At 52.4% G+C, this 25,158-nt stretch overlaps 1 protein-coding gene across 3 annotated transcripts; it reads right to left on the bottom strand.

The window, feature by feature from the left end:
* Positions 1-910: 910 nt before the first annotated feature.
* On the bottom strand, positions 911-18,350 carry CNDP2 (carnosine dipeptidase 2). 3 transcript variants are annotated; one of them, XM_027118771.1, is made up of 12 exons: positions 18,332-18,350; positions 15,247-15,336; positions 13,995-14,138; positions 10,466-10,628; positions 8,282-8,370; positions 6,600-6,800; positions 6,284-6,368; positions 5,364-5,524; positions 3,389-3,553; positions 2,297-2,438; positions 1,937-2,084; positions 949-1,544 (listed from the first exon to the last, which is right to left on the bottom strand). In XM_027118771.1, the coding sequence occupies exons 2-12, from the start codon at positions 15,304-15,306 to the stop codon at positions 1,475-1,477; spliced, it is 1,428 nt and encodes a 475-aa protein (XP_026974572.1). In that variant the 5' UTR covers positions 15,307-15,336; positions 18,332-18,350; the 3' UTR covers positions 949-1,474. The 3 variants fall into 3 exon arrangements, with proteins under 3 accessions (XP_026974569.1, XP_026974572.1, XP_026974571.1); XM_027118770.1 differs by lacking the exon at positions 18,332-18,350 and adding an exon at positions 17,055-17,149; XM_027118768.1 differs by lacking the exon at positions 18,332-18,350 and having other exon boundaries at positions 911-1,544; positions 15,247-17,102.
* Positions 18,351-25,158: the final 6,808 nt, after the last annotated feature.

The raw sequence follows: 25,158 nt of genomic DNA, 5'->3' as shown, positions 1-25,158 counted from the left end.
GCCAAAAAGCAAGAGCAAAGGAACTACGACTTTCCCTTGGTCGCGCGGAGACACTCAGCTTTCCTTCAGGTCGGGACTCCTCTCAGCTCCTTCTCTTCTGGGTCAAGAACGCAGCCCAGTAAGTTCTCTTTTTCTAAATAAGACCAGGCAGGGTATCCTTGTTAGCGGTCAGCTTCCTGCCGTGGAGTAACACCATTCAGGGCCACAGCTGGGGAATGCCTCTCCTCCCACGGAACAGTGGGATGAATGCATCTCACGAGCACCGAGGAAAGCTTCTGCCCCTAACTTGAAACTAGAGTTAAAGTGCACTGACCCTGAGCAGGTAGCTCCAAGGACTCAGTCCCCGGAGGGCGCAGGGTGACTGGTACCAGACTGTTTTCCTGGACAAGCCTCCCCAAGGCCTAGCAGCATGAGTGGTAAGGATGGAGATAAGGAGGCTGCAGCTCACAACGCTGCTGAGGACACTGTGGAGGTGACTCCAGGGCTGAGGAGGACCCGGGCAGTGAAGGAGAGATCCAGGGGCTGAAAGCATGGCTTCCACTCCATCCCGTTAAGTGTCAGGTGTGACAGGGCCCAACAAACAGCACCCCCGTCCCCCATGCCAGTCCCAGCCTATGAGTCAGGAGGGTCAGCAAAGTAGACAAAACACAGACTTCACGATAAACAAGGGCCCGGTTCCTTCGGGGGAGTTTAGTGTGGCCTCCTCCATCAGCTGGGCCGGGGGACTCTGCTGTTTAAACCAGTCTGATAGGCTCTTCTGTGGCTCGGCAGCACCAGGAGTGGGGACAGGAGAGGACGAGCGAGACGGGCACCAGCGTTCTGAGCCCGGCCCTCAACCCGCCAGCCCGCACCGTATACCTCACCGCACACAGGCACGGGGCTGCGCAGAGAAAGGCGCACAGGCAGCAGCTCCTCCAGAGGCTCAGTTTTTATTTTTTATTTAGCAACTCAGATTGAGATCAGATAACCCTCCCAGCAGGTTTAGGTTTTGAGGGATCGTAGTAAAGAGAAGATGTGGAACACCAGTAACAGTTAAGGTCTTGAGAAAAGGATAGAATGTGCCCAAGACAGCAGCGGACAGAAAGGATGGACCTCAAGGCACCAGATGCCCGCGACTCAATGCTCCAGGTGTGTGCGACCCTGGCTCTGGGGGCAGAGGTGGGACCAGGAAGCACCAAGGCCTCTCTTCAGCCCAGTAGACATCGACCAGAACTTTCTACAGAAGAACCTGTGCTTTTAGGCCTCGGCTATTTTCTGGAGACACCACTAAGAATTCAGCTGTCACCCAGGGTCGTTTACAAGCCCCCAGGACTGAACGTTGATCGCTGCCGGGATAGGTTAACTCCATCCTGAGATGTGGTCTCGTGTCCACTGCCAGATGCCTGGAGAATCTGACGAGAGGGAAAGGAGAGAGACGGGCTTCCACGTTCCTGAGCGACGGGAAGAGCGTGAGGTGATGGGAGGAGGGCGGTGCTCAGTTCTTCAGCTGGGACACTTCGTACAGGTATGCAGCCAGCATCTTGGTGCCTTCAATGTAGTTGTGCCTGACAGGGAGGAACAGTCACTACGCTGGCTGGTGTCCCGAGGGCCGGGCACACATGCTGCATTCCTCCCGGAAGCGGACGTCCCACCGTCCCGGCGTGCTGGCCCTGAGTGCTGCTTGCCTTGGTTCTCAAGTCCAGTCCGACTGCCCCACCAGGGACCATCCCTGGTCCTGGTCTAACGGAACGTGCAGCTCTCACCTGGTACTTAGTGTGAAGGGCCTTACTGGACCACAGCTGCTCCCTGTCTGTCTGGATGCAAAGTCTCCACCTTGTGTCCTAACACCCAGGGCTCTGTGCTCTCCCCCTGCCCTCCAAGCAGGGCCTTTCTTTGCCTCAGTCCCTGACTGGCCCACCCCAGTCACCCCAAGACGGCCCCTCTTTTCTGCCCTCACCTGTTGAGCTTCTCATTCTGGGAGTGGGCTCCGTCATCTGCTGACCCCACGGGCAACAGCATGACATTCTTCCCCGTGGCCTCCTGAAATGTCAAAGTCACAGGAATACTGCCGCCTTCCCTGGTCAAGTCCGGCTCAACACCAAAAACTGAGGGAGAATGGAATAAAAGACACTGAGCTTTAGGGCTGCGAGGCCAGGGATCCGCCACAGATCTACTGGCCCGCAACCCCAAGTCCAGACCAGCAGCCCCGCTCTCAAGGTTGGAGGTGGCACAGTCCAGCCCGCACAGAGACAGAGCCAACACAGCCACACGCCCACAATCCACCAGCGCCTATCAGCCCCCAAAGAGGACGTCTGACCTGTCTTCAGGGCTCTTCTCCCAGCCAAGTAATGAGGGTGGTTGAAGTCGGATACCCAGGGCTTCCCACCATGGCCCAGGTACACCTTGAACTTGTTGGGACTGTCCAGTTCAGCAAACTTCTTGGTCAAGTAGCTCGTAACCTGAAGCACAGGCAGGAGAGACAGCGTCTTACAAGCCTGGCCTCTGATCTAGTGCTGGGGAGCTACTCCACAGCAGTCTCTGGGGGTGAGCCCACAGTCGTCTACAATGGGTCTATAAGGGGTCTACAGTGAGTCTATGGGTCTACAATGAGTCTCATTTGCTGCTGCTAAACACTGATCCGCATAACTACGATAGCAGAAAAAGGGATTTTATCATGAAACAAACTTCAGTTATTTAAGGTAAAAGGTAATGTTTTAATTTCCAGCAATTCACCCTTTACGTAGATATCCCCATATGATGTTAATATTTAAATCCCATATGATGATAACACTTAAGGCAAGTTTAAAGCAAACGCCCCTTAACCTGCTTTACAAAAATGATTACATCTAAGGCAAAAACAGAGCCAGGTGCTGACCCAGGGTCACCTCATGATGAGAAAATCTCAGCCCTAGGCTTGGAGAGTGGCCCTCAGTTTCCCCTCCCAACAGGGAAGGTCCTGACTCCGTCTCTCCATGAAACCTTCCCAGGTGAGGACGAGGGACTGCTCCCCCGCAAGCCTGGCTGACTTTCAGATACCAGACGCTGCCCCACTCTGGATTCTCCCCCTCTGGACTCTTCCCCCTCTGCCGCTCACCAGGGACCAAAGGCCCGTGGACTCCCACCAGAACACATGCAGCCCAAAGTCAGCAACTGCCTTGAGCCTCTGGATGAGGTCAGAGGTGAGGTTTTAGCACGCCTCAGCAGTGACAGAGGCCAATCGCACAGGATGCCTTTTCATACAACCTTTACCTCTGATTAGCTCTGAACTGCTTATCCCAGCAATCGCTGAGCTGGCGAGAGCCAAGGACAGGGCTGTGTGGGCGGAGGCGCGCTCTCCTGCTGCCCAGAGCCCCGGCGGCAGGCGCTGCACGCACGGCACGCCCTCCCCGCGCCCCCGCGCCCCACGTGCCTGCTCGGTGACCACTTCAGGAGTCATGTCTGGCACGAGCCTGATGGAGAACTTGCCGACCACCTTGCGAGGAATCACGGTCTTGGCCCCCGACCCAGAGAAGGCACCTTCGATCCCGTGGAAGGAGAGGGACGGGTACCGCCATCTGTGCATCAGGATGTCTTTCTGCAGAAAAACGACAAAGTGGGTCGGAGACGGCACCGCCTGCTCATGGAGGAGCCCAGCCGGCCTGGGGTCCACACACCGTCAGGAAGGCAAGAGCGACCCAGCAGCCGCTACAACAGCCCCCCAGGCGGGGGCCCTGCGCGTCCAGGATGGCTGCAAGCGTGTCCTCTCCGCGCCTCCCAGTGAGTCCGCACCGCCCGGGTCAACAGAACTGACCACACAGAAGCCACGGTGTTCTGGCCGGCCCCACGCATATGAAGGCTGTTGCAGAGCCAGGGGCACCAGGAGGGGGAGGGAGGCATGACCCCGGCCATCCTAGGTCCTGGGCTTACAGGACACCGAGGGTGGGGCGAGCTCCCCGAGGAGGGCAAGCCAGGCCGTGTACCATGTCCTAGGCCAGTGCCCACGGACAAGCCCGGCAGTTTCTGCCGTGGGGACTGGCACAAGGCAGCCCCCCGTCTCGCGAGCGTCTACTCGACACGGCCCCTCTCGTCCCAGCGGTGGCACGCGACGTTATCAGGAGAGGACACGCTGCCGCCCGAACCCCTGGGTTTCCTCTGCGACTCAGCACGTAACTCTGGACATGTCTGTGAACCAAAGAGCCCAGTGACAGCTGGAAGGAGCAGACACGGCCCTTAAGCAGGCACCTCACGCAAGGGCAAACGTTACCGGAAGGCAGCGGGGCAGGAGGAAATACAAATGTGTCCATAGCCCAACCTTCCCCAGACTCGTCCCTACCCCGGGACTAGTCTCTCTTGGTCACGGCATCAGGACCTAACCAACTACCGTCCGCGAGGGACCCGTCTCGGCTCTGCCTGTGAAATCCTTACTCCGCTCGGTCCTCTCCGATGTGTCCTGAGCCTGAGGGGTCCCAAGTCCTGCCTCCCCGTCCCCCCAGCGCCCCCTGCAGCCTCACGGCCCCCCAGCCCCAGTGCCTCAGCCCCTATGCTGCCACACCCCCGCCCACAGTCTGTCCCCAGAGAGGTCTCATCAGCGCGTCCCTCTACTCAACACCAGTCACACCGCCGTCGTCCAGGACAGCGCACGCGCTCCTCGGCAGATCAGAGGCCTTTCCGTCAGGCATCTTCACTCCGAACCCCGGGCCTCACTGGCCGCCCACGAGCGGGACAGCTGAGCCCACTCTGCCGCTCGGCCCCGCCTGTCTCCTGCAGGCCCCGTGGCACTCCTGTCTAAGGAGGCCTCCCCCCTGCCCCCAGGTGCCAGATCACCCCACCGTGGCCTCCGCACACCCCCTAAGCTTCTCTGCCCGTCTGTCACCTGGAGAGGTGACACTCAAGGGCCAAGCCCGGTTGTGCCCCTCCTGCCTGCCCAAGGCCTGCCGCTGCGGCTCAATGAAAGCTTAGTTAACCACGTGAACTTACATTCACACCTTAGAAACCAGGAACTAAGCTAATTAAGAGAAAAGTCACAACATGATTTTCTCCTGACAGTTAAGTAAACGTTTTGTGCAAATGGTTTCCACCTCAGCACCCAGCTCCATCAGGAACGGCTTAAATCATCTCTGGGCCGGGTGGTAAAGCGACTTCCCCGCGCGTGCAAATGAGGAAAAGCCCCCGCCTCTCTGCAGAGGTGCCCCAGCTCCGAGCTCTCCACAGTCGACATCTGACACGTTAAAGAGCTCCCAGCTCCCAGCCTGGCGCGTGGTGCCTTCCGGCGCCTGCACCGTCCTGCTGCTCCCGTGCCCAGGGTGCACCCGAGTCCGCCCAGCCCTCAGCCTCCTCCCCGGGGCCCCAGGACCGGGGAAGCTGCCAGCCTGGCGGGGGCAGGCCTCGCGGCGCCCGGGCAGCACCTTGCAGTCATGCAGCAGGGTCTCTGTCCCCACATCCCGGGCGTACTCCTCCAGGTCGAAGTCGATCTTGTCGTAGAGCTCCAGCTCCTCGTCCGTCACGGAGGCCACTGCCTCACTGATGCCGGGGACGAGGATCCTCCCCTTCCGGTCCATCAAGGAGCCTGGAGGAGCGGAGAGGATGGGCACTCGGCGTGCACGCACTTCTTAAGCCGTTTTGTTACCGTAACAACCCAGGGAGGAGAGCGGGGTCACCTTCCGTGTAAGATAAAGGGATGGAGACACGGAAGGTAGGTGAGCCGTCCACGGTCACGGAGCAGGATACACACGGAGCAAACGGGCTCCCGCAGGCCCGCCCTGAAAACCACTCCTCTGTCCATCATGTCCTGTTTAAGGCACGTCCCACGAGAAACTACCTGCTCCCACGCTGAGGACGGAAAACCGAGTAGGGCAGGGTAGACTCCAGTCCCAGAAAAGTCGACTCCATGCAGGGCAGCCGCCGCCCGCCAGGGAAGGAAACAGGACTGAGCACACGGCGGGCCGAGGCCGTGCGCCAGGGGGACACTGGGCAAGGCAGCCGTGGCCTCACTCTCAAAAGGGCTGAGTGCACAGGAGACCGCTGCGGCCAGTCACAGTGTCAACTAGACCGAGGCAGACGCCCTCCAGGGACGTAAGACACAACGGCGTCCAGAGGAAGGACGGCCGTGATGCCAGGTGACAGGGCAGGTGGGGTGCCCGAGTCGGGCCACGGAGACGACGTGGGGGAGAGGGGAGGCAGAAATGAAGCATGGGGGTCTTTTAAAGGGAACAGTCAGTCGGCGGGGGGGGGGGGGGGGGGGGACAGAAGGCATGAAGCAGCCTGGAAGCAGTGCCCGCACCAACCTCCTGCCCAACTGCCACGCGGTGACGGAGCCCACGCTCACCCATCAGCATGATGAGGTCGGTCATGGCCTCGTGCACCGAGCCGCCGTACACGCCGGAGTGCAGGTCCCTGTTGCTGCATTCCACCTGCGGACACACGGCCACCCTGCTTGGCTGCTCACGGGAGCCCGTTCTTACCATGCAACAGTAAAGTGAGCAAAGAACATTCACACGACCATTTTCGAAATCAAAATCTGCTCCCTCAACAAGCAAAGCAAGGTGCTTCCTAAATGCCAGAACTCTGGAAACGCCAACCACGGGAGAAAGCGTGGGCACCCAGAGCCCTCCCAGCTGCTCCCCGCACGACTCGGCACAGACCTCGATGAAGAAGTAGCAGATGCCCCGGAGCCCGTAGGTGATGCAGGGCTTGTTCTTCCCCAGCCAGTAGTTGTCGGAGATGCAGACGTAGTCCACATCCTTAAAGAACGCGTCCTTCTGGGCAAAGATCAGCGCGTCCAGGCCTTCGGAGCCAGACTCCTCCATGCCCTCCAGACAGAAGCGGACGTTGACGGGGACTTCCTGGGCAGGAGACCGGTGAAGGAAGGTACTCAGCACGCACGGACTTAGAAGCAACAGCCAGGAAGCCACCCAATGTTGTGAAGTCACGAATTTCAAATAACCGACTTCCTCCAGACCCACCACTGGGCAGGCTGTGTGTGGCCCACACAGACCCTCAGTACCCAGGCACTGGGCCACCAGGGGACAAGCGTGGCTTAAGCCGGTCACCCTTAGAAGGACTCCTTCCAAGGAGCTCCCAGCCCGACCACATGTGCCACTCGTTGGGGTCTCTGCGCTCACCCAGCGCGAATCTGCGTCTCCAGCAAAGCTGAGCCGCTCCCTCTAAAACAAAGGCCATGACACAGACAGCCGGAGCCTCATCTGCGTGGCCACCAGCAGCGCACGTAAGAGCGAGAGAGCACTTCCCCCAGTTCAGAAGGCGCTCCACGCACTGTAGGCCCTTTTCCTCCAGAGCTGACAGTGACCCTAAGATGCCACCTGGCTCCTGCTCGGTGGCTTTCCAGGTCTCCCCAAGGCTGTGCTGTGAGGCACGTGGCCCTTCCACAGGAGAGAACGTGAAGCCACACTTGAGCGAGGCAATGCCAAAGGCCACGGAAGGCTGGGCCTGTATGGATTCAGGTCTGCGGGGTCCTAGCTCAGAGCTGCCCCCAGACAGTGCTGCTCACCACACGCACCGCCCCCCTGCCACTCCAGTGGAACAGGGGTGAGGGGAGGTGCGCTGGGCAGCTCTGCCCTGCACACGGCCACCCCTCTGCTTGGCCACACGCTGATCCCAGGGGCCCTGGAGGAGAGGGGCCTTCCCAGCCCAAGCCCAGCTCCCTCGAACCCTTTTCAGATCTACCACCGCACGTCCTGACAAAAATGCTTGTCCCATCATTCTTATCGCAACACAAGATAAAAGCAAGATGCAGAAACTGCCTATACGTTATGGTCACAATTAGATTAAAAAGAATTCTCGAGAAGATTGGTCAGTAACAAAATGTTAAGTCTCTGAGGCCTGGATTCTAGGCACCTCTTTTTTCTCTCTACTTTTCTGTATTTTACAAACTTTCAACAAGGAGATGTTTCACTTAAGGAAATATATTTTTAAAAATCAAATTTACTTTTAGGAGGATAAAAACCACACAGAGAAAGTAAGGGTTTGTCGGCTAGCACAGGGCCTGGGTCACGCCCTGGCAGGCACCCACTTCCCAGGCGCGGTCAGAGCCCAGAACTCTCACCTGCCTGGGTCCCTGCTGAGTCACCAACAGGGTGACCTTGGGACAACTGTAAAACCAATGCACCTTCAATGTTTCCTCAAACTGGAAAACAACCTATAAACTGGAAGATGACCCAGCTGTGCTGATACAGCTTGGCAGGGGAAGCCTGCTGTCTCCTGGCCCGTGCTCTTTGATCTTTACGGGCTGTTCTGGGAACAGAAAGTCCCACTCTGCACCCCCAGGTGGAGCAGGTGAATCGGGCGCTAGATGTGGGCAGCGTACCTGACACGTTTTCTGGAAGGCTTCCAGGGCGTTCATCCAGCCGGCCACTGGCCCCTTATCATCGGTGGCTCCTCTCCCGTACAGTTTGCCTGGAACAGCAACAAGCAAGTTCATCAGGTGATGGTCGCAGCGCACAGAAAGGAGCACCTCTCAGTGAACATCTGATGACATCCCAGCGCGACCCCACGCAGCTGTCCTAAGCCTCTTCCTCGTGTCAGAAGCCCCGTTTCCATTCTATCAGAAGTCCCGAGTCTCCACCCAACACGACTGTTAGGATCTTCTAGAGAACTCGCCCGATCTAAGAGCAGCGCGGGAGTGCAGCCAAGGTCCCCGCCGCCTCAGGGCACGGGCTGCACACCCAGCTCCGCGGGACCACTGCCACTTGGCTAGGGTGTTAAAATCCAGTCCACAGCCAGCCGGCAGCAGCGGGTGAGGGAAACCTGGCTGCATGCAGGTGCACCGACCAAGGAGAACCACAGTCTCACCCACACCACAGCCCAGTTTGATGAAGAACAGAACTGACATTCGTCACGTACCTCTCTAGGTTATCACTAAAGGACAGGATGTTGCCCCTCCCCAGTGTAACCAGTCACCTCCCCTCTGCACAGCCACCTCTGGGACCCCCGTACAAAGGCGGGTGTCTGGGCTAGGCGTTGGCCACCTTGAAGGACACGAGGGAAACAAGCCCAGACCCCCCTCCCAGACAGGACGCAGCGTAAGGCCCGAGGGAGGCCAGAATCCCGGGTGCCGCGTGCTCAGGGGGCCCCTCCCGGCCTCAGTCTGTCCCGGTCGGTCGGTCCTCTGTTCTCCTCACCCTTAGCCTGTTTTCAACGTTCGGCAGGTCAACCTGACCCACCCCAAAGTGGGCGTGTGGGGCTTAAAGCCATCACTGCCTTGGGGATTTCTTTTTTAAAGTAAATCTGCTTTTCACAAAAGCTAAAAAGCTCTTCTAAGACGCATCCTCATCCCTGTGGCAAACACTGACCCAGCGACCCCAGGGAGCGGGGCTGTGCGGGCCGAGGCGGACACAGGCCGAGAGCGCCCACCCCCGGCCCGGCACGCCAGCAGCCGTGTGGGGGCAGCTTCTCCGGGCTACGGGGCACTCCAGGTTCTTCCATCCTGCGTGTCTGTATGTCTGTCTGGGGGTGGGCTGTCAGGGAGGGGCTGAGCAGTAGGAGACCAGGGCTGGCACAGGAGGAGGCGCAATGAGGGGAGAGAAGATGGGGCCCACTGGGTCCCCCAAGAGGCACCGCTGTGGGGCAGGGCGGGAGGTGGCGCAGGACCCGCCTCCACAGGCCAGGGGAGGGCCTTGCAAGGGGAAGAGAAGGGGCGGGACGAGGATGACCTCTGGGGGGTCCTGGTGCAGAGGGGAGGGGAGGAGGGGCGCCGCTGGGAGAGAGGAGAGGGGACGAGAGGAAGGGCGGGGGCCCAGGCCCTGGACTGAGGACACGTTAGCAAGCGCACCCTGAGGACCGCTGTGCACAGCAATGACGTGACTGTCCCTGAGCTGGGGAAGCTCCAACAGAAACTCAGCATGTCCCGCAAGAAAGGCTTTTTTCTTTTTAAAGACGGTCTGGACTCGGCCCAAGGGGACGAGGCACAAACGAAGGGGCTGCTCCATGTGGCGAAAGGCTGCATCCAGTGCGGAAACGTGAGGTTCAGTGACGAAGGCAGGAGGAGCCTTTACCCGGGGCAGGTTGGGGGGCAGCGAGAAGAGGGGCCAGTGCGGGGGGCCGTGAAGAGGTGCGCGAGGTGCCCACGGGGCCCAGCCCAGGAGCCCTCGATGGCGTCGCTGAGCCATCACTGCCATCCTCACCAGGGCAGCAGGCATTGGGGAAAGGCCGACGCTTCCCTAAACCCTGACGGGAGCTGCTAAAATGTGCCACGGAAGCAGCTACGAACCGGATCAGGTTTGGATCCCAGGTTTTGGGAGGCTGCACCGCCTCCCAAAAGTGTCAGCAGCAGGAGAGGGAAGCCCAGCAGGCCCAAGGCCCCAGAGACCTGGTTCCACAAAGAAAGGAAGGCTTCTGGAGGTTTCAAGGATGGATGCACACGCATGAGGCTTCCAGAACCCAATTTCTAGATCGTGTACAAACAGCCAGCTCTGGAAAGACAACCCAGAGGCCACGGGTGTACCTCCTAAGCAAATGCCACAAGTCCTCTTCCTCGGGGAAGCGTCCCTACCGTCTCGCTCCACCAAGGTGAAGGGCTCGCTGTCCCAGCCGTCCTCCAGGGCTGCCGGCTGCACGTCCAGATGTCCATAAATGCACACCGTTTTCTTCTGCGGGTCGGAGCCCAGTGTGCCGAGTAAGATGGGCGGAAGTGGTATCTCCGAGCCATCAGGGAGCTGGGGGAGGAGAGGAGGCCGTGGAGGACAGGCTTTGTGTGAAGAGGGTGGTGTTGACAGCAGATGTTACCAACGTGCCCTGGACAATCTTACGTGTTCTCATCAACCACTTCTACTGCAGAGCTCAAGACCATACTGTTCAACCGAGTCATTAATTAACAAGATACACTTTCCCATAATCCGGAGCACAGAGACTGGACTACGGCCATACCACCCCGAACGCGCCCCATCTCATCAGAGCACAGAGAGTGAATTACGTTTACCAACTGCAGGTGGCTTGGTCAATTTTTAAGGTTGATTTTCAAAAAAAACTTTTATGTGACAAAACATATTACAAAGGCTGAGTTTGGGATGCAGCTTAGTTCATTATTTTCTAAAATAATGTATAAAAACTACTGTAATCTTAAAGCAGAAGATACACTTTGAAGTTTTTTATGTAAATTACAATCATGCACAGAAAAGGCCATAGACCAGGGTATGAGGAACTGCAACTTGCAGGAGGCCACACTGCATCAAGCCGCAGTAGCTGGGACGCCTTCTGAGCCTTCTCCCAAAGGCCGTAGCCTCCCAGTCCCCTAAGAACGGGGTACAGATATTAATCACAGGATTCCCTCCTCATCTAGGGTAGAAATGCAGGTGTACGAAGGCAAGTCAGTGCCAAGCCCCACATCAAACTCCGGTCCCTTCCAACATTCACATCAGCTGGGCGTCTGCACCTTTCATGGTAAACCACGGCCCACTAAAGGCCCTGCAAAATATCCGGCACCCCATCCTCCCCGCCCTTCCTGCAGTCCAAGAGGACAACCCGAGGTCCTTACGAAGTGCCCCAACAGCAGGGAGGGTGAAAGGAGCACGTCCTGAGTTTCAACTGCAAGAGCGAGGATGAGTCACAGAGGAGCCATCACACACCTGGGTGTCAGGCTAGTTATTAGAAAACGCTCTGAAAACATACGTAACTAAACAGAACACACAAACCTAACTGGTAATGAAAGTATGGTAACAACTTACAATTAAGAGGTAAAATGAGCAGCAGCTAAAACTGACAAGCAAATCAGTACAAAGCTGGTGATGGGCCGGTATAAGTGTCCTTCTCCAAACTCCCAGGGGCAGTAAGCACCTCTCCGTGTCCGCGCACGCATCAGGGAACGTTCCAGGCCGCCGAGTGCTCTCAGGATACAGGATCTGTCTTTCCAGTACACTCGACTCATAAATGCCAACTTAAGTAACTGCTGCTGACCCTGCAGCTGCCCATGCGCAATCCTGGACTCCACCTCGCCACGCACACACGCAAGCTGCCCTGGGGCTGTGTCCTCGCAAGGACGGCCTGTAGCTGCCAGGGCAAAGAACCGTGCTCGAAACCAAATGCCCTGACCTGGTCACACAAGACACGGAGCACTGCGGTCCCAGCTGGCCCTTAGCTCGCCTCATAGGAAAGTGATTTTTAAACAACAGCCTTTCTCTAAATAAATCTCTGCTCCAGGCAGCTCCTCCGAAACACTTCAGCATTTTTTAAGAAGCCACTTGGGCCCATAGATATTCATGCCGCAAATTGCAAATCTCCCTCTGGGCTTCCCCACTTACTCAGATGTCACAGGACAAGGCCTGGGCGAGGGACACAGTGATGTGTTTACAGGGAGAACGTGCTGTCCTCTCCCAGCACCTGTCTGGGCACAAGTCTGTGACACGGGGTCCTCGTGTCTCCCTCCTTTCCACCCATTCTAACAGCCACCACACGAGTCCAGCTCCCGACCCCTGACCCACTGCACTGGCGCCGGGGGCTCTTCCGTCACTGCTTTGCTCACGAGCCATGACTGTCCCATTTGCTGAGCTCCTCTGTCTGGCGCTTGGGCCCTCAGGGACGGGGCCCGCCACCGCCCGGGGCAGCGCTGGGCTGCAGGCAGGCCAGACGTGACGGCTCCTGCTCCCAGGAGCCCCAAATCAGCCCTCCCACCGTCACACCGGCCCCTGAGCCTTGCCCAGCAGGGACCGGGCTCCCAACATCATCTCTCCTCCGTGAGCCTGAAGGTACCCCAGCTTCTGCGCGTACAAGTGCTGACAGCCACCCCACACCTGCCCCAAGTCACCACCACCTCCAGAAAAGGGCAACACCGCTGCCAGATGAACTGATGCGCTATGGCTGCGCCCCACGAGGACTCGGCAGAGCTTCTCTAACAGTGATGAAAGTTGCCAACTCCTTCCCTGATAAAAGTAGGCATCATGGAACCCAAAGAGTGTGGCAGTCATTTAGTCTTTCATGGAAGGTCCTTTCTGAAGAACCGCACTGTTACATCCGTGTTAAACAGAATAGATCCATATATTTTAACAAAACAACTCTTAAAAATTATTTGCCATCTAGATTTTTTTTTAATGTATTAGGAAAAAAGGAAGAGGAAGCAAGTCAAGTATGCTCCTAACAGAAACTAACTCAAAGAAACCTGGTTTAGCCTCTCATGAGTGGGCAAAGTGCCATGAAGCTCTAAGGTGTCTTACGTAATCTTCAGTTAACTATTAAGTCTGTGGTCAGAAGAAATCTCACACAAACAACACTGGACTGGGAAGCGGAAGGCCCAGATTTTAACCTCCTTTGCCGTGGGCCTTTTATTGGTTCCCAGGGCGACAGAGCCCACCTGGGCCTCTGGGTCCTTCCATTTATGAAAAGAGCTGAGTGTCCATATCTGAAATCCCAGGATATGGTTTCAACGGACACATAAATCATCAGGCAAGAGAACCAAGATAAACCAAACCCAGTTATCACTGCAACACAAAAGAGCGTTGCAAACTTTGAAAATGCATGCCATGAAACATGTAATTAACACGGGACTGAAATCATCTGAAAGGAAAATAGTGGAATAATGTACCATAAAATGAGACTGTTCATTCAAGTTAGAATCTGTCAGAACCCTACATTAAAATGCAACTGAGCCCCAAGTCCCACATATAAAGTAGCCCTTTTCCAGGAACCAAGTCACGAAAAGTGCTGTTTCTACCAACTGGGGACACAGTGGGTGTGAGTGGGAGTCTCCATTAGTTTTGCATCTGATTGGCAAAGAGCAACTTCCTGGTCTGAAGGCTGACTGACTTCTGGGAAGGAATGTCAGCTGCCTCAGAATGGCCATTATGTTAACTTCTGCTTAGATAACACTCACCAGTTCTCCTCCCTGGAGAACAGTGATGAGTATCACCAATCTCTCTCTAATCCAGCTCAAGAAATCACAGTTTAGCATCCAAATCAGGCCCTTCTTTGTTTGTTTGAAAGACCAGCAGGTTATCTGAAGCAAAGACATGTAAGAACTAGCCTAGTCCTATCAACTCCTCAGTAAACCTGCTCGCTGTGGCTCTGCAGCGCGGGGATTGCCGGCCGCCTACCTTCTGGTTTCCAATGTCCACCAGCTCCACGGAGCCCCCCAGCTGCTTGATGTCGGCAGCGGCGACCTCCATCATCCTCCTGATCTCACCTCTCTTCTCCGGCCACGCAGACACGCTCTGGATGGCCACCCATTCCGCAAGTTTCTGTTTGTGGATAATAAGCAGATGGGATTCTGAAAAGGTGCTCCTTGAGGAAGGAAAGTACTCACAAGTGTGCCACTGTCAGGCCCACAGAGGTCACTTGCTACCTGCGGCCACTCCATTTGGAACATGCTGCCCAGACACAGAAGAAGAGCTCCATGGCATCTGCTTTTTGCTTAAGATGTAAAGGGACTGTCTGTACTGACCCTACACCAAGAGCTATACAGCATGACAGGAAAATCGTTAACCATTAAGCGTGACGTGAGTGTAACATGTACAAAGTTCCACAAACACGTTTATATCTGCATCTTACAAAATTACAACTGAAAGATACAGAAAATACCCAATATTTTCAGAGTCCAAGTTGGCTTATTTATCATCCTGACGATGGCCAAGTTCTCTAAAATATAAGTTTTGGAATGACAACTCTAAAGATTTCACCTGAAATATGTCTACCAAGGGCGATTTTAACGTATGATTCTTTAAGTTAACATCAAGAAACAGATTAATGCATAACATTACCAAATCATTCAAAACATGCTAAATGTAAAATAGTGCTTTATATCTATCACAAGAATAAACAAAAATCTTCAATTAGCTTTGCCATTTCTAGAAACATGTATTAAAATTTTCTGTCAAAAGCCAACTTATATACTGTAATGAGAAAGCAGAGGAAAAGACCTCTAGACAGTACACATTTTTCAGTTACTTTTTATTTTTTTTAATTTTTTTTTTTTTAGTTACTTTTTTTTGTGGTGAGAACACTTAAGATCTACTCAAGTACACGATACAATATTGCTGACTATAATCACCATGCAGTACACTGGATCCCCAGAACTTACCCATCTTGTAACTGAGGTCTGTACCCTTTGGCCAACACCGCCCCAGTTCCCCACCCCCCGACAACCATCGTTCGACTCTCCACTTCTCTGAGCGCAACTTTTTCAGATTCCACATGTGAGATCACACTAGCGTTGGTCTTTCTCCATCTAGACAGTATTTTTAACACTTGATTAGAACAGCATAATTCATGTTAGCTTCTTGAAAGTTTCTCTGGGTGCCATGGAATTAAACTGAACTTGAATGCTCACTAGAATAAACATTCCCTTACCTTAATGTAGCGATCCTGATTCTCATCAACGTACTTAAACAGGGCAGTGAGGGCCGACATCTTTCAACCAGACCGCAGACCTTGGAGATTCTTGGAAGGAAGAAGAATCTGTCAGTGCTGCCTCGAGACAGGGTCCAATTGATCAACAGGCCCGGAGGCACTTGTGCAGGATCATAAACTGTACTCCACCCCCCGACCAGCACTGGATGCAGTTGTCACGAGGACTCCAGCAAGTGACCTCGGCAGATACAGTGGTTCTGGAAAGCAGTCAGAGGCTCAGGCTGATCTCCATTCTTTTTTCAGAAGGAAAAGGTACACAGAATTGTGCGTCCAAATGGAAGGTAATCGAAGGAAGGGCCTGAGTTGAAGACAAGCTGATATAAATTAAAAGCAGGTACTCCCCAGGAGCACTGACATACCGGCATTTTAAAACGTTTCTTAAAATTTAATTTTACTCTCTTAAAGCCCACAACTTCCCCTTACTATTACCACAGAGAAAATCATCACTCCAAGGCTCCCAGCAAAAATGTCACATCTTGTCTCCCTGCCACAAACCAACAACACAGCAAACAAAGCCTGAGGAGAGGATCGTAATTCAGTTTAAGGAAACTGACAACCTGGGCCCAGAAACAGCCAAGACAACGTACGAAACTCCACTAGGGCCCGATTAAGATTAAAGAAACTTCCAGCCTCCCAGGTGCATTTTCTAACATCCAGTTTCTGCTCTGTGCGATCCAACACATCCTGCTCCACCTTACAAATACAGGGGAAAAGAAATCATGTGACCCATCATCTGTTTTGTTTGTTTGGCCGTGTCTCAAGGCATGCAGGATCCTATTGATAGTTCCTCAACTAGGGACTGAACCCGTGCCCACTGCAGTGGAAGCTCGGAGTCCCAACCGCTGGACCGCCAGGGAAGTCCTGACTAATCTTTAAAACCTGGAATCAATATGAAGCACAGAAAATCCTGGAATTGGCGCCTTCAAAATTGGTTCTCCCCCCTTCCTCCAACTGACAACTCAGGTTCCATCACGTGGCAAGACTCAAACCTCAGCAGTGACAGGAAGAAAGTGCTCAGGGACAGGGAGCAAACTCAGCACCGCAGTGACAGGAAGTATTTCAGAACTGCAGCTGCAGAGTCACAAGACCCTACTACATCTCTGTAGTTACGGAGCAAGACGCCAGAAAAGCGCCTGGCGTGTGGATACACTGGAGTTAAAGAGCATCTTTTTCTTGGTATAGGATTCTGAAGTGACTTCTAAAGACAGGAGAGACTTTATCCACTGAGACATGAAGCCTGGCAACAGATCGAGGAAGTGCAGTGTGAGTTCAGTAAGGTCAATCCTCTTCCCACACCCATAAAAGAGCATACAAACCTTCCAGCCAGCTCAGAGGGTTTCAGCTGAGGCTCTTACCTCAAAGACAGGGATCCCTGAAGGCAGAGGCACAGCATACAAGTCAAAGTTTTCAGTCACAAAAGAAACCCTATTTAGCAGGACAATATGCTACATCAGGTACTTTTCATTTGAGTTTCTGGTCATTAAATGCCACAAATCCCACACTCACTGTGATATATTCTCATTAATATTATGTTCTTTGAGGCCCAATTAACCAATGGCCTTCCAGCAAAAGCCAAAGATTCAACTATCTAAGCTGCACCTTCTATCAAAGGAGAGTAAACAGAGACCGAGACCAACTGTTCAGCTCTGCAGGCCACCTCACCAAGGCTGGAGAAAAAGCACCTGCTCCTCTGAACTACTAACCCAGTAAGAGAGGTCAGGCCAGGTCCATTTCTCCCTCCCACTCACAGTTCTGGTTATTCCCGTTTCACCACCACTTCTTTTTTTTTTTTCTTTGCGGTACGCGGGCCTCTCACTGCTGGGGCCTCTCCCGTTGCGGAGCACAGGCTCCGGACGCGCAGGCTCAGTGGCCATGGCTCACGGGCCCAGCCGCTCCGCGGCACGTGGGATCTTCCCGGACCGGGGCACGAACCCGTGTCCCCTGCATCAGCAGGCGGACTCTCAACCACTGCGTCACCAGGGAAGCCCACCACCACTTCTTTTATATGCCCTGGTGAACTCCATTTATTAGGGTGAAAGCACTGAGCTGGAGTGAGCAAAAGCAAATATTTACCCTCTCGAAAGAAATGCCAGCCTCACTCTCCTCTTGGAATCTAAGGTTCTGGGGAGTAACATAACTTCAACAGTGAAACTAGTGTGAGAGGAAGAAGTGATACGGTAGCACCTGGAACCACCCAGCAATGCCTATGAATGATTCTCCCAGTTCTGAGTGCCCCTATCCTGTCCCGCACTGATTCAAGGCACATGGTACCCTAAACAAACGCCGGAATCATGGCTTCAAATCTGTGTAAAACCACTGCAACAGCTGTGGAGACGTCTGGTTTGCCCAATCTAGACCTTCAATCCAAACGTACAGTTCTACAGAATTACTTCTCGCCACCCCTCCCTGCAAACTCCAGGGACGACAAAGGCATGAATAAAACCTGCACCAGATCACTGAGCCAGCACTAGGATCCCGTGTCGGCGGCGCGGGCGGCTCGCAGGCCCTGCCCGCGAGGCCCAGGGTCTCAAGGGCTCGGTGCAGGCCGAACCGGGACCAGGCATCACTCCACTTGACAGGTGAGAAAACGGAGGCTGCCTGAGAGCTGCCAGCTGCAAACGCCCAGCCTTAAATGTGGGCGGGGTCTAGAGACCCCTGACCCCGGGCCTCTGACCCCCCGGGCGCTGGCCGTCCCGCGACACCAAACTCAGGCTTCCGCCAAGGGCTCTGCTGAAAAAGACAGGCTTTAGTTTTCTGCGGTCCTCGCCGAGGGAGGGTCGAAAGACCGGCACGCGCGCGTCCTCCCCGCCGCCCCAGATCCCGGACCCCCGAGCGGGCCTTTTGACCCGACACCCTCTTCTCCCGTCAGGCCGGCCACACGCGGAGCGAGCCTGTGTCCTCGGCCCCACAGCCGCGCCCAGCCTCCCCTGCTCCCCCGGAGGCGGCCCGGGGCCCCACGCTCCCGGCCTCCGCCCCGCTGCCGCCGCCCTCAGGAGCCTCCCCGCCTAGCGGTCCGTAACAGCACCTCACCAGCCCGCCGCTGCCGCCTCGCCGCTTCCGTACCACGTGCCCCGGTCACGCCCCCGGCGCAGGCCCGCCCCGCCCACCAATCCCCGCCCACCAATCCCCGCCCTTGTCCGGAGAGCTGGCGTCGCCCCGCCCCCGCCGCCGTGCCGTCCACCAATCGCGGGCCTTTCTGGAGACGGCGTCGCCCCGCCCCCACGGTCGCCCCGCCCCTCCACTGAGAGGTACGGGGGCGGGGCGCGCGCGGGCGCGCGGCCTGAGACCCAGGGAGGCGGGGTCCGAAGCACCTGCCTGGGCGGCGACATCCTTCCGTCCACCGCCTAGTGCTTTCACGGTGAGGTCCGAGAAGAGGTCTTCAGTGCAAGGTGGTCCGAAGTGGGGGCGCCCACACACACCCCGAACCCTCCCGCCGAAAGCTTCCGTCCCCGCAGGCTCCTGAGGGGCGCGCGTTGCAATTTCACATACCTTTGGCACTTCGCTCTCCAAGCCTTCACCAGTACCATTGCTGAGAGGGGGAAATATTTTAGTATTTAGTCTTACAATAATCCTAGGAATTAATGAAGAAAGTAGACCCACCATTTACTTATTCAGCATGTACTACTTCTCTTTTTAACCCTTACAAGGATCCTTGGGGGTACGATTATCTCCGTTAGCGTATTCCCCCAAAATTTGGCAAAACTTTTACCCCTTCCACATTCTTTGTTGTTTTAATAACAAGTTTAATAGTTGCAAGGGATGTAGTTTCCCACACCCTGTAAATATTTTGAAAGAAACTATTTTGAAATAAACTTTTACATGGTTTGTTTTTCCTTCGAAATTCTATTTCCATCCATATCCCTCACAGAATTTTGTCAAATTATAACACGTTTATACTTGAGAGTCTTTTATTGATGATACTATCATACTTCTCTGCAACAGAATATGTATAAAAATTTAAATTAGTATTTACTATAGCTAGAAAGTTCTAAGTGTTAAATCTTTCCTCTGGGCTAAATTCTCATTACAATTATTAGTAGTACATGATTGATTTAAAAAACCACCTACATATATTATACGCTTTGGTAAAGAATTTTTAGCTATTTAAAGTAATTTATTGGAAATATATCCTTTCCTCATATCTATTAGGCTTTAAAAAAATTAGTTCAGTTATCTATAAATGAGATTATTGCTCGAATAAGACAGGATTCAGTGAAAAACACAGCCAAAAACAGTGATTTAGAATAAAATCCATAATACATTACTCATATATTAAAATTTTATGGGCATGTGGTAGAAATAAATAAGAGCAAAGAGGAAGCTTGGGTCCAAGTAAAAAGTGAATGTGCATTTACAGTAGCTAATAATCATTTGACAAAAGTTAATGAAGATGTTTCTCCTGCAAATCTGAATAAAAGTTAAGAAAATGCACAATTTAATCTTGATACAAAACTCTTTTACTTGGAAATATAATGTTCATTGTCAGAAGGTGGAACTTTCTATCTCCTACCCCCTGAAATAAAGCAAAACATGCAACAGACAGGTGGTCTTGAGTGAGGAGGCATTCTCCCATAACATACTTTCAAACTGTATTTCAAATTGTCCCTTTGTTTGGAGCATTTTGGCTTTTAAAGAGGTAATAAATGTACAGCACTTAGAACGATGCCCGGGGTTGAGTGTCTGGGTCTGCTCAGGCTGCTATAACAGAATATCAAAGACTGGATAGCTTATAGATAACAGAAATATATTTCGAACAGTTCTGGAGGCTGGAAGTCTAAGATCAAAGCGCTACCAGGTTCAGTGTCTGGTGAGAGCCCGCTTCCTGGTTCATGGACACTGTCTTTTCCATGCAACCTCACATGGCAGAAAGCTCTCTGGGGTCTCTTTTATAAGGACGCTAATCCCATTAATGAAGGTTCTGCCCTCATGACCTTATCACCTCCCGAAAGGTGTAATACCAAATACCTCCAAATACCATCCCCTTGGGGATTAGGTCTCAACATATGAATTTCGGGAGGACACAAACCTGCAGTCTGTGTAGCTGTCTTGTAAAGGAATGCAGGAAGGCAATAAGGACAGCAGGTGGCTCCACTGCCAGCAGGTTCTCAGGTTTATCTGCTGTAGGAGAGAGAAAACATGGAACTGGGGCAGCTGGAAATTGGTGCCCTTAAAACTTTCTGAACCCTTCTTCAAAAGTCTTCTTGTGCCCATGGGTATTTCAGTCTGAAGATCACTGCCTTACCCAGCGATTAAGTAAATGAGCTAATATTTAAACCTAAGGGTACACAGCTGGAAATCTCCAGCAGGTGGCGATGCAATCCAGTCCTTGGGTAAAGGATGCTTTGCAGATTGCTCGGTATTGACAAATCTGATCTTAGTTTAAAGAGCTAAGTAAATAGGTTCCACTTCTTCGCTGGATTTTTTTGGGGAACAGGGACACTATGAGAGAAGACAAAGAAAGAGTTATGTGGTCGGGTGACCAGAGGTTGGGTGCTTCAGAAAGAGAAATGACATGACTTATTCTGAGAACGTAGGGAATACCACCATCACGGAACTTACTATTGATTACAGATCCATTGATACATTAGATCGTCCTTCCAATCACCACGATTTTCAGTTCCCAGCACGGTCACAGAGCTTAGTCTCCAGACTCCCAGGCAGCTCTGTTTAACCAAGCTTAACTAAGCACACAGACCATGGGAGCACCCATCACCCTGGAAGTTTGAGAATTTTCCTGAGCACAGGGGCCACTTTGGAAAGCCTAATTGTTCTCAGGAACCCAGATGCAGAGAAGTGGTAGGTCACCACGTTAGATGCCTGCGACGTTGGATGGCACAAACAGAGAACAGCGGGGGAGGAGGCTAGGAGGGGGCAGCAGACGCCAGCTTTGCTCCACACGCCTCAGCCCCAAAGGGGCTGCTGAACTCCAGTCCCCCCACAGTGGTCTCTGTGGGTCTCCCTCAGTGTGTCTGTCACACACCGCCCCCCATTCTTTTTTTTATATATAAATAACTTTATTTTATTTATTTATTTTTGGCTGTGTTGGGTCTTCGTTGCTGCGTGTGGGCTTTCTTTAGTTGCAGCAAGCGGGGGCTACTCTTCGTTGCGGTGCGCAGGCTTCTCATCGTCGTGGCTTCTTGTTGCAGAGCAGGGGCTCTAGGCGCGTGGGCTTCAGTAGTCGTGGCTCGCGGGCTCTGGAGCGCAGGCTCAGTAGCTGTGGCGCACAGGCTCAGTTGCTCCGCAGCATGTAGGATCTTCCCGGCCCTGGGCTCGAACCCGTGTCCCCAGGAGGATATTTCAAATATCCTCCCCAGGAGGATATTTCAAAAATAAGATAGAAAATGAGTTGGGAAAGGTAGGGCAGCTTCTACTGAGGACACTCTTCCTTTGTTCTGATTCCTCACCGGTTACACATCACTCCAGGGTAAGGCCCATGCCCAGCGTGTCTTCTGAGGCCCGGGTTTAGGCCCTTAGTTCCCGGGGGAGAGAGAAGCACACAGGTGCTAAGACGGAAGGGGCTTCCTAGAGAGAGATGCCCACAGACCGTTGGGTGCCATGCACGGCCACGGCCACTGGATGGCCAACGTCCACCCTGATGACCCAGCAGTTACCCGAGGAGTCCACGGCACCCTTGCCTTTGGTTCCTGCTCCCCATGAGTCTGCTTCCACTTTCTACTCGGACACTGAGAATTCACTTCCTTTGCTTCAAGTTGACATTTCTCAAAAGAGAGCATATGACTGGTTTAGCAAGTCACCATTAGGAGTCAATTCCCCTGCCAGAAGGTCTGGCCAGGTTCTAACCAGGCCAGCAGCCTGCATGATGACAGCTGCCTCTGGGTCGGTCTCCCCAGCTGGTGCAACCCCAATCTGGCCGAGGGGGCAACGTCCCAGCTCAGCGCGGCGCTCTGTGCTGCAGGAGCCCAAGACAGACGCGGTCTGCAGTTGACGGTGGACAGGGTGGCATGACTGAGGCCCCTGCCTGGCCTGGCCCGTTCCCTAGCGTACAGGACACGGAACAGGAGAGTCTTCTAGCAGGTGGGACTCTGGGGGCCGTTGGCCCTGGCTCTCTGGGGATTCGGGCAGAAGTGACAGAAGCTTCCATTCCAATTTGGGGTCAGGTCAGGACGCCGTCCCAGCACTTGAAGAAACAGGACTGCTTTTATCCTCAAGACAAAAGCTACCGCCGACTCAGTACCGACTTCTTGACTTAATGGTTTCTAGGACAGCACTTTCATCCAAGAGCCTGGAGGTGCCACCCTGGGCAGAGAAATGTGAGTAGGCAGGTAAGAGACGGAAACGAGAGCTTTTAAGTCACTACTTTGAAGAAAACTCCAATTATTCTGACGACTCCCCCCTCCCCACCCCCCAAACTAAAAAACAACTAGAACAGCAGCAGCTGCAGCGGAGCCTGGTCTTCACCTTTGAAATCAGCGTTTCCTGCTCTCTGGCCTGGAACAATTATGTGACACCTTAACTCTGAGTATATTTAAGAACGTCAGTTGAGTGAATTCATAAACCCCCCTGCAATTTTCTCTAATTCAGTGAAGTCTATGTTGACTATGCCAAAGATTTTCAAGTTCAAAGAGCCTGAAAGAGCTTCAAGATATAAGACTTTGCTGTTTCCCCTAATATTTATGAGCTTTTTACAAAGGTCAATGAAAGCACCGTGAAACTGGAATAAGTATCCACGTGCCACAGTTAACATTTAGACTCCATAGTTCTGGCTCTATGCTTGTGCTGTCACGTCCAGGCATCCAGGACAGTCTGCTCTCTGTTTTACGGCAAGTGTTCTTAGCCATGTATTTTTTTACTAGAGATAGAGTTCGGCTGTTGTGTATCTGAAAAGGGGCTTTGTTGTCAGGTTAGCGCTGAATTTTCTTTTTTCATGTTTGCCTTTTCAGAGATATGTTTTTGTTGATGATCTCAATTGCCACACAGATCTTCACAATGTAACACTTTTGGAAAGAGTGTTCTGAAAATCACGGTTGTGTCATATCAACAAGAAGCTGTGGGAACTGAGAACGTTGAATGTGGGTCGCAAGTCCTGAATTAGTCTAGTGCCTGACACACAGTAGGTGCTCACTAAACGTGGAGAGTGAGTGGACAAATGAATGGACGGATAAAGCTGTTCTTTCTATCATTCTTTCCTCCCCTGCCTGGGATGGTCCTCTTCAACAGGTGTATCTTATAGGTGTAGTGACCGGGAAGGAAAGTTACAATGCTCTCCCTTCCCCCAGTCTTCCTGTGTTGGATGTCTTCCGCCTACAGGCGTGACAGCATCACCTTGATTCTTACAAAAACCCTAAAATTCATGGATTCATGGAATCCATGAATTTGCCTTAAAAAAAAAAAGTTATGACTCTCAATATACAAAAAAGTTAACTTTGGCAGAATTTCCAAAAAGTTTCTTTTTTACTGTAGTAAGAACAATAACATGAAATCTAACCTCTGGACAGATTTGTAAGTGCACAAATAGGTACCATGTTGATCTCTTGGGCTTATTCACCTTGCATAACTGAAACCTTATACCCATTGAATTACATCTCCCCATTTCTCCCTCCCCAGCCCCTGGCAAGCACCAATCTACTCTCTGTTTGTGAGCGTGACTATTTTATCGATAGATGCCTCATAAGTGGAATCATGCAGTATTTGTCCTTCTGTGTCTGGCTTCTTTCCCTTAGTACAATGTCCTCAAGGTTCATCCTTTTGTTGTATATGATAGAACTGCCTTCTTTATTATGGCTGAATAATATTCTGCTATACGTACATACCACATTTTCTTTATCCATTCATCTGTCAATGAACATTTAGCTTATTTCAAAAATTTAAAAGTAAAACTACCATATGATCCAGCAATCCCACTTCTGGGTATTTATCCAAAAGAACTGAAATCAGGATCTTGAAGAGATATTTGCACTCACATGTTCACTGCAGCCTTACTCCAATAGCCAAGACGTGGAAACAATTCAAAAAGTATTTTAATTACCATTTGGCATTTTTAAGTACAGACTTCACAAAGTCTTTCATTTTTTTAGACTTCAGAGAAAAACATTAGCTTCTTGTCCCATAAAGGGAAACAGTGGTACAGCATCTGTAAGTAGGTATCTGACCAAGGAAAAAGAGAACCGAAGTCATGGTGGCCCATGATCTGAAAGGAACGCAGGGCCAGCCCACCCCACGTGCCAGCACAGGGAGTTAGTTTTGAGACCCCATGTCTCCCGGTCACAGCATACCAGGGTGCAAAGGTCTGGAAGCAGGGATGAAGAGGACTGCTTAGCAAGTTTACCTGTTAGGCTTCTGTTTACACGTCTACCTTTATTATGACACTAACTTCAATAAAAATGATTTTTCATTTTAGTCTTTTGCATCTATTCCACCCTAATAATGTGTGCCAATTTCCACACCATCATGAGAATTTCAGACTGATCTTGGAGCTTTGCCATTAATAATATTAATTGAGATTTGTCATCTTTTATAACGTGACAAATTTTCAGGACTCACCTGTGAGCTGGTGATAACTCTTCTGGGTTTATATCCTCTCTCTTGGCTGCAAGAATACTATTATTCATTTCTCAATTATATTTTTAAAATTTCCAAATAGTTAAGGGTTATATTTACTAATTAATCAAGAAGAAACTTTTTAACGTTTCAGTCTATTCCCACACTCCCCATCTTGCACTGATTATTTAGAAAGGGTCCAAATGCTGAGTCTAATTAAAAGCATACACCACTTGTTGCAACTTACTTCAGATTTAAACTAAAAATTATGAAACATAATGGAAACATGTTTGCTCACCAGAAATTATACCCATTTAGCAATAACTCACAGTAGATTTCTGCCAAAACAGTTCT

Source organism: Aethalodelphis obliquidens, unplaced genomic scaffold, assembly GCF_003676395.1.
Source record: "Aethalodelphis obliquidens isolate GAN/ISIS:26980383/991018 unplaced genomic scaffold, ASM367639v1 scaffold19, whole genome shotgun sequence".
Taxonomy (NCBI): domain Eukaryota; kingdom Metazoa; phylum Chordata; class Mammalia; order Artiodactyla; family Delphinidae; genus Aethalodelphis; species Aethalodelphis obliquidens.
The sequence above is the reverse complement of the archived record's forward strand: the minus strand, read 5'-3'. Positions and strand labels throughout refer to the sequence as shown.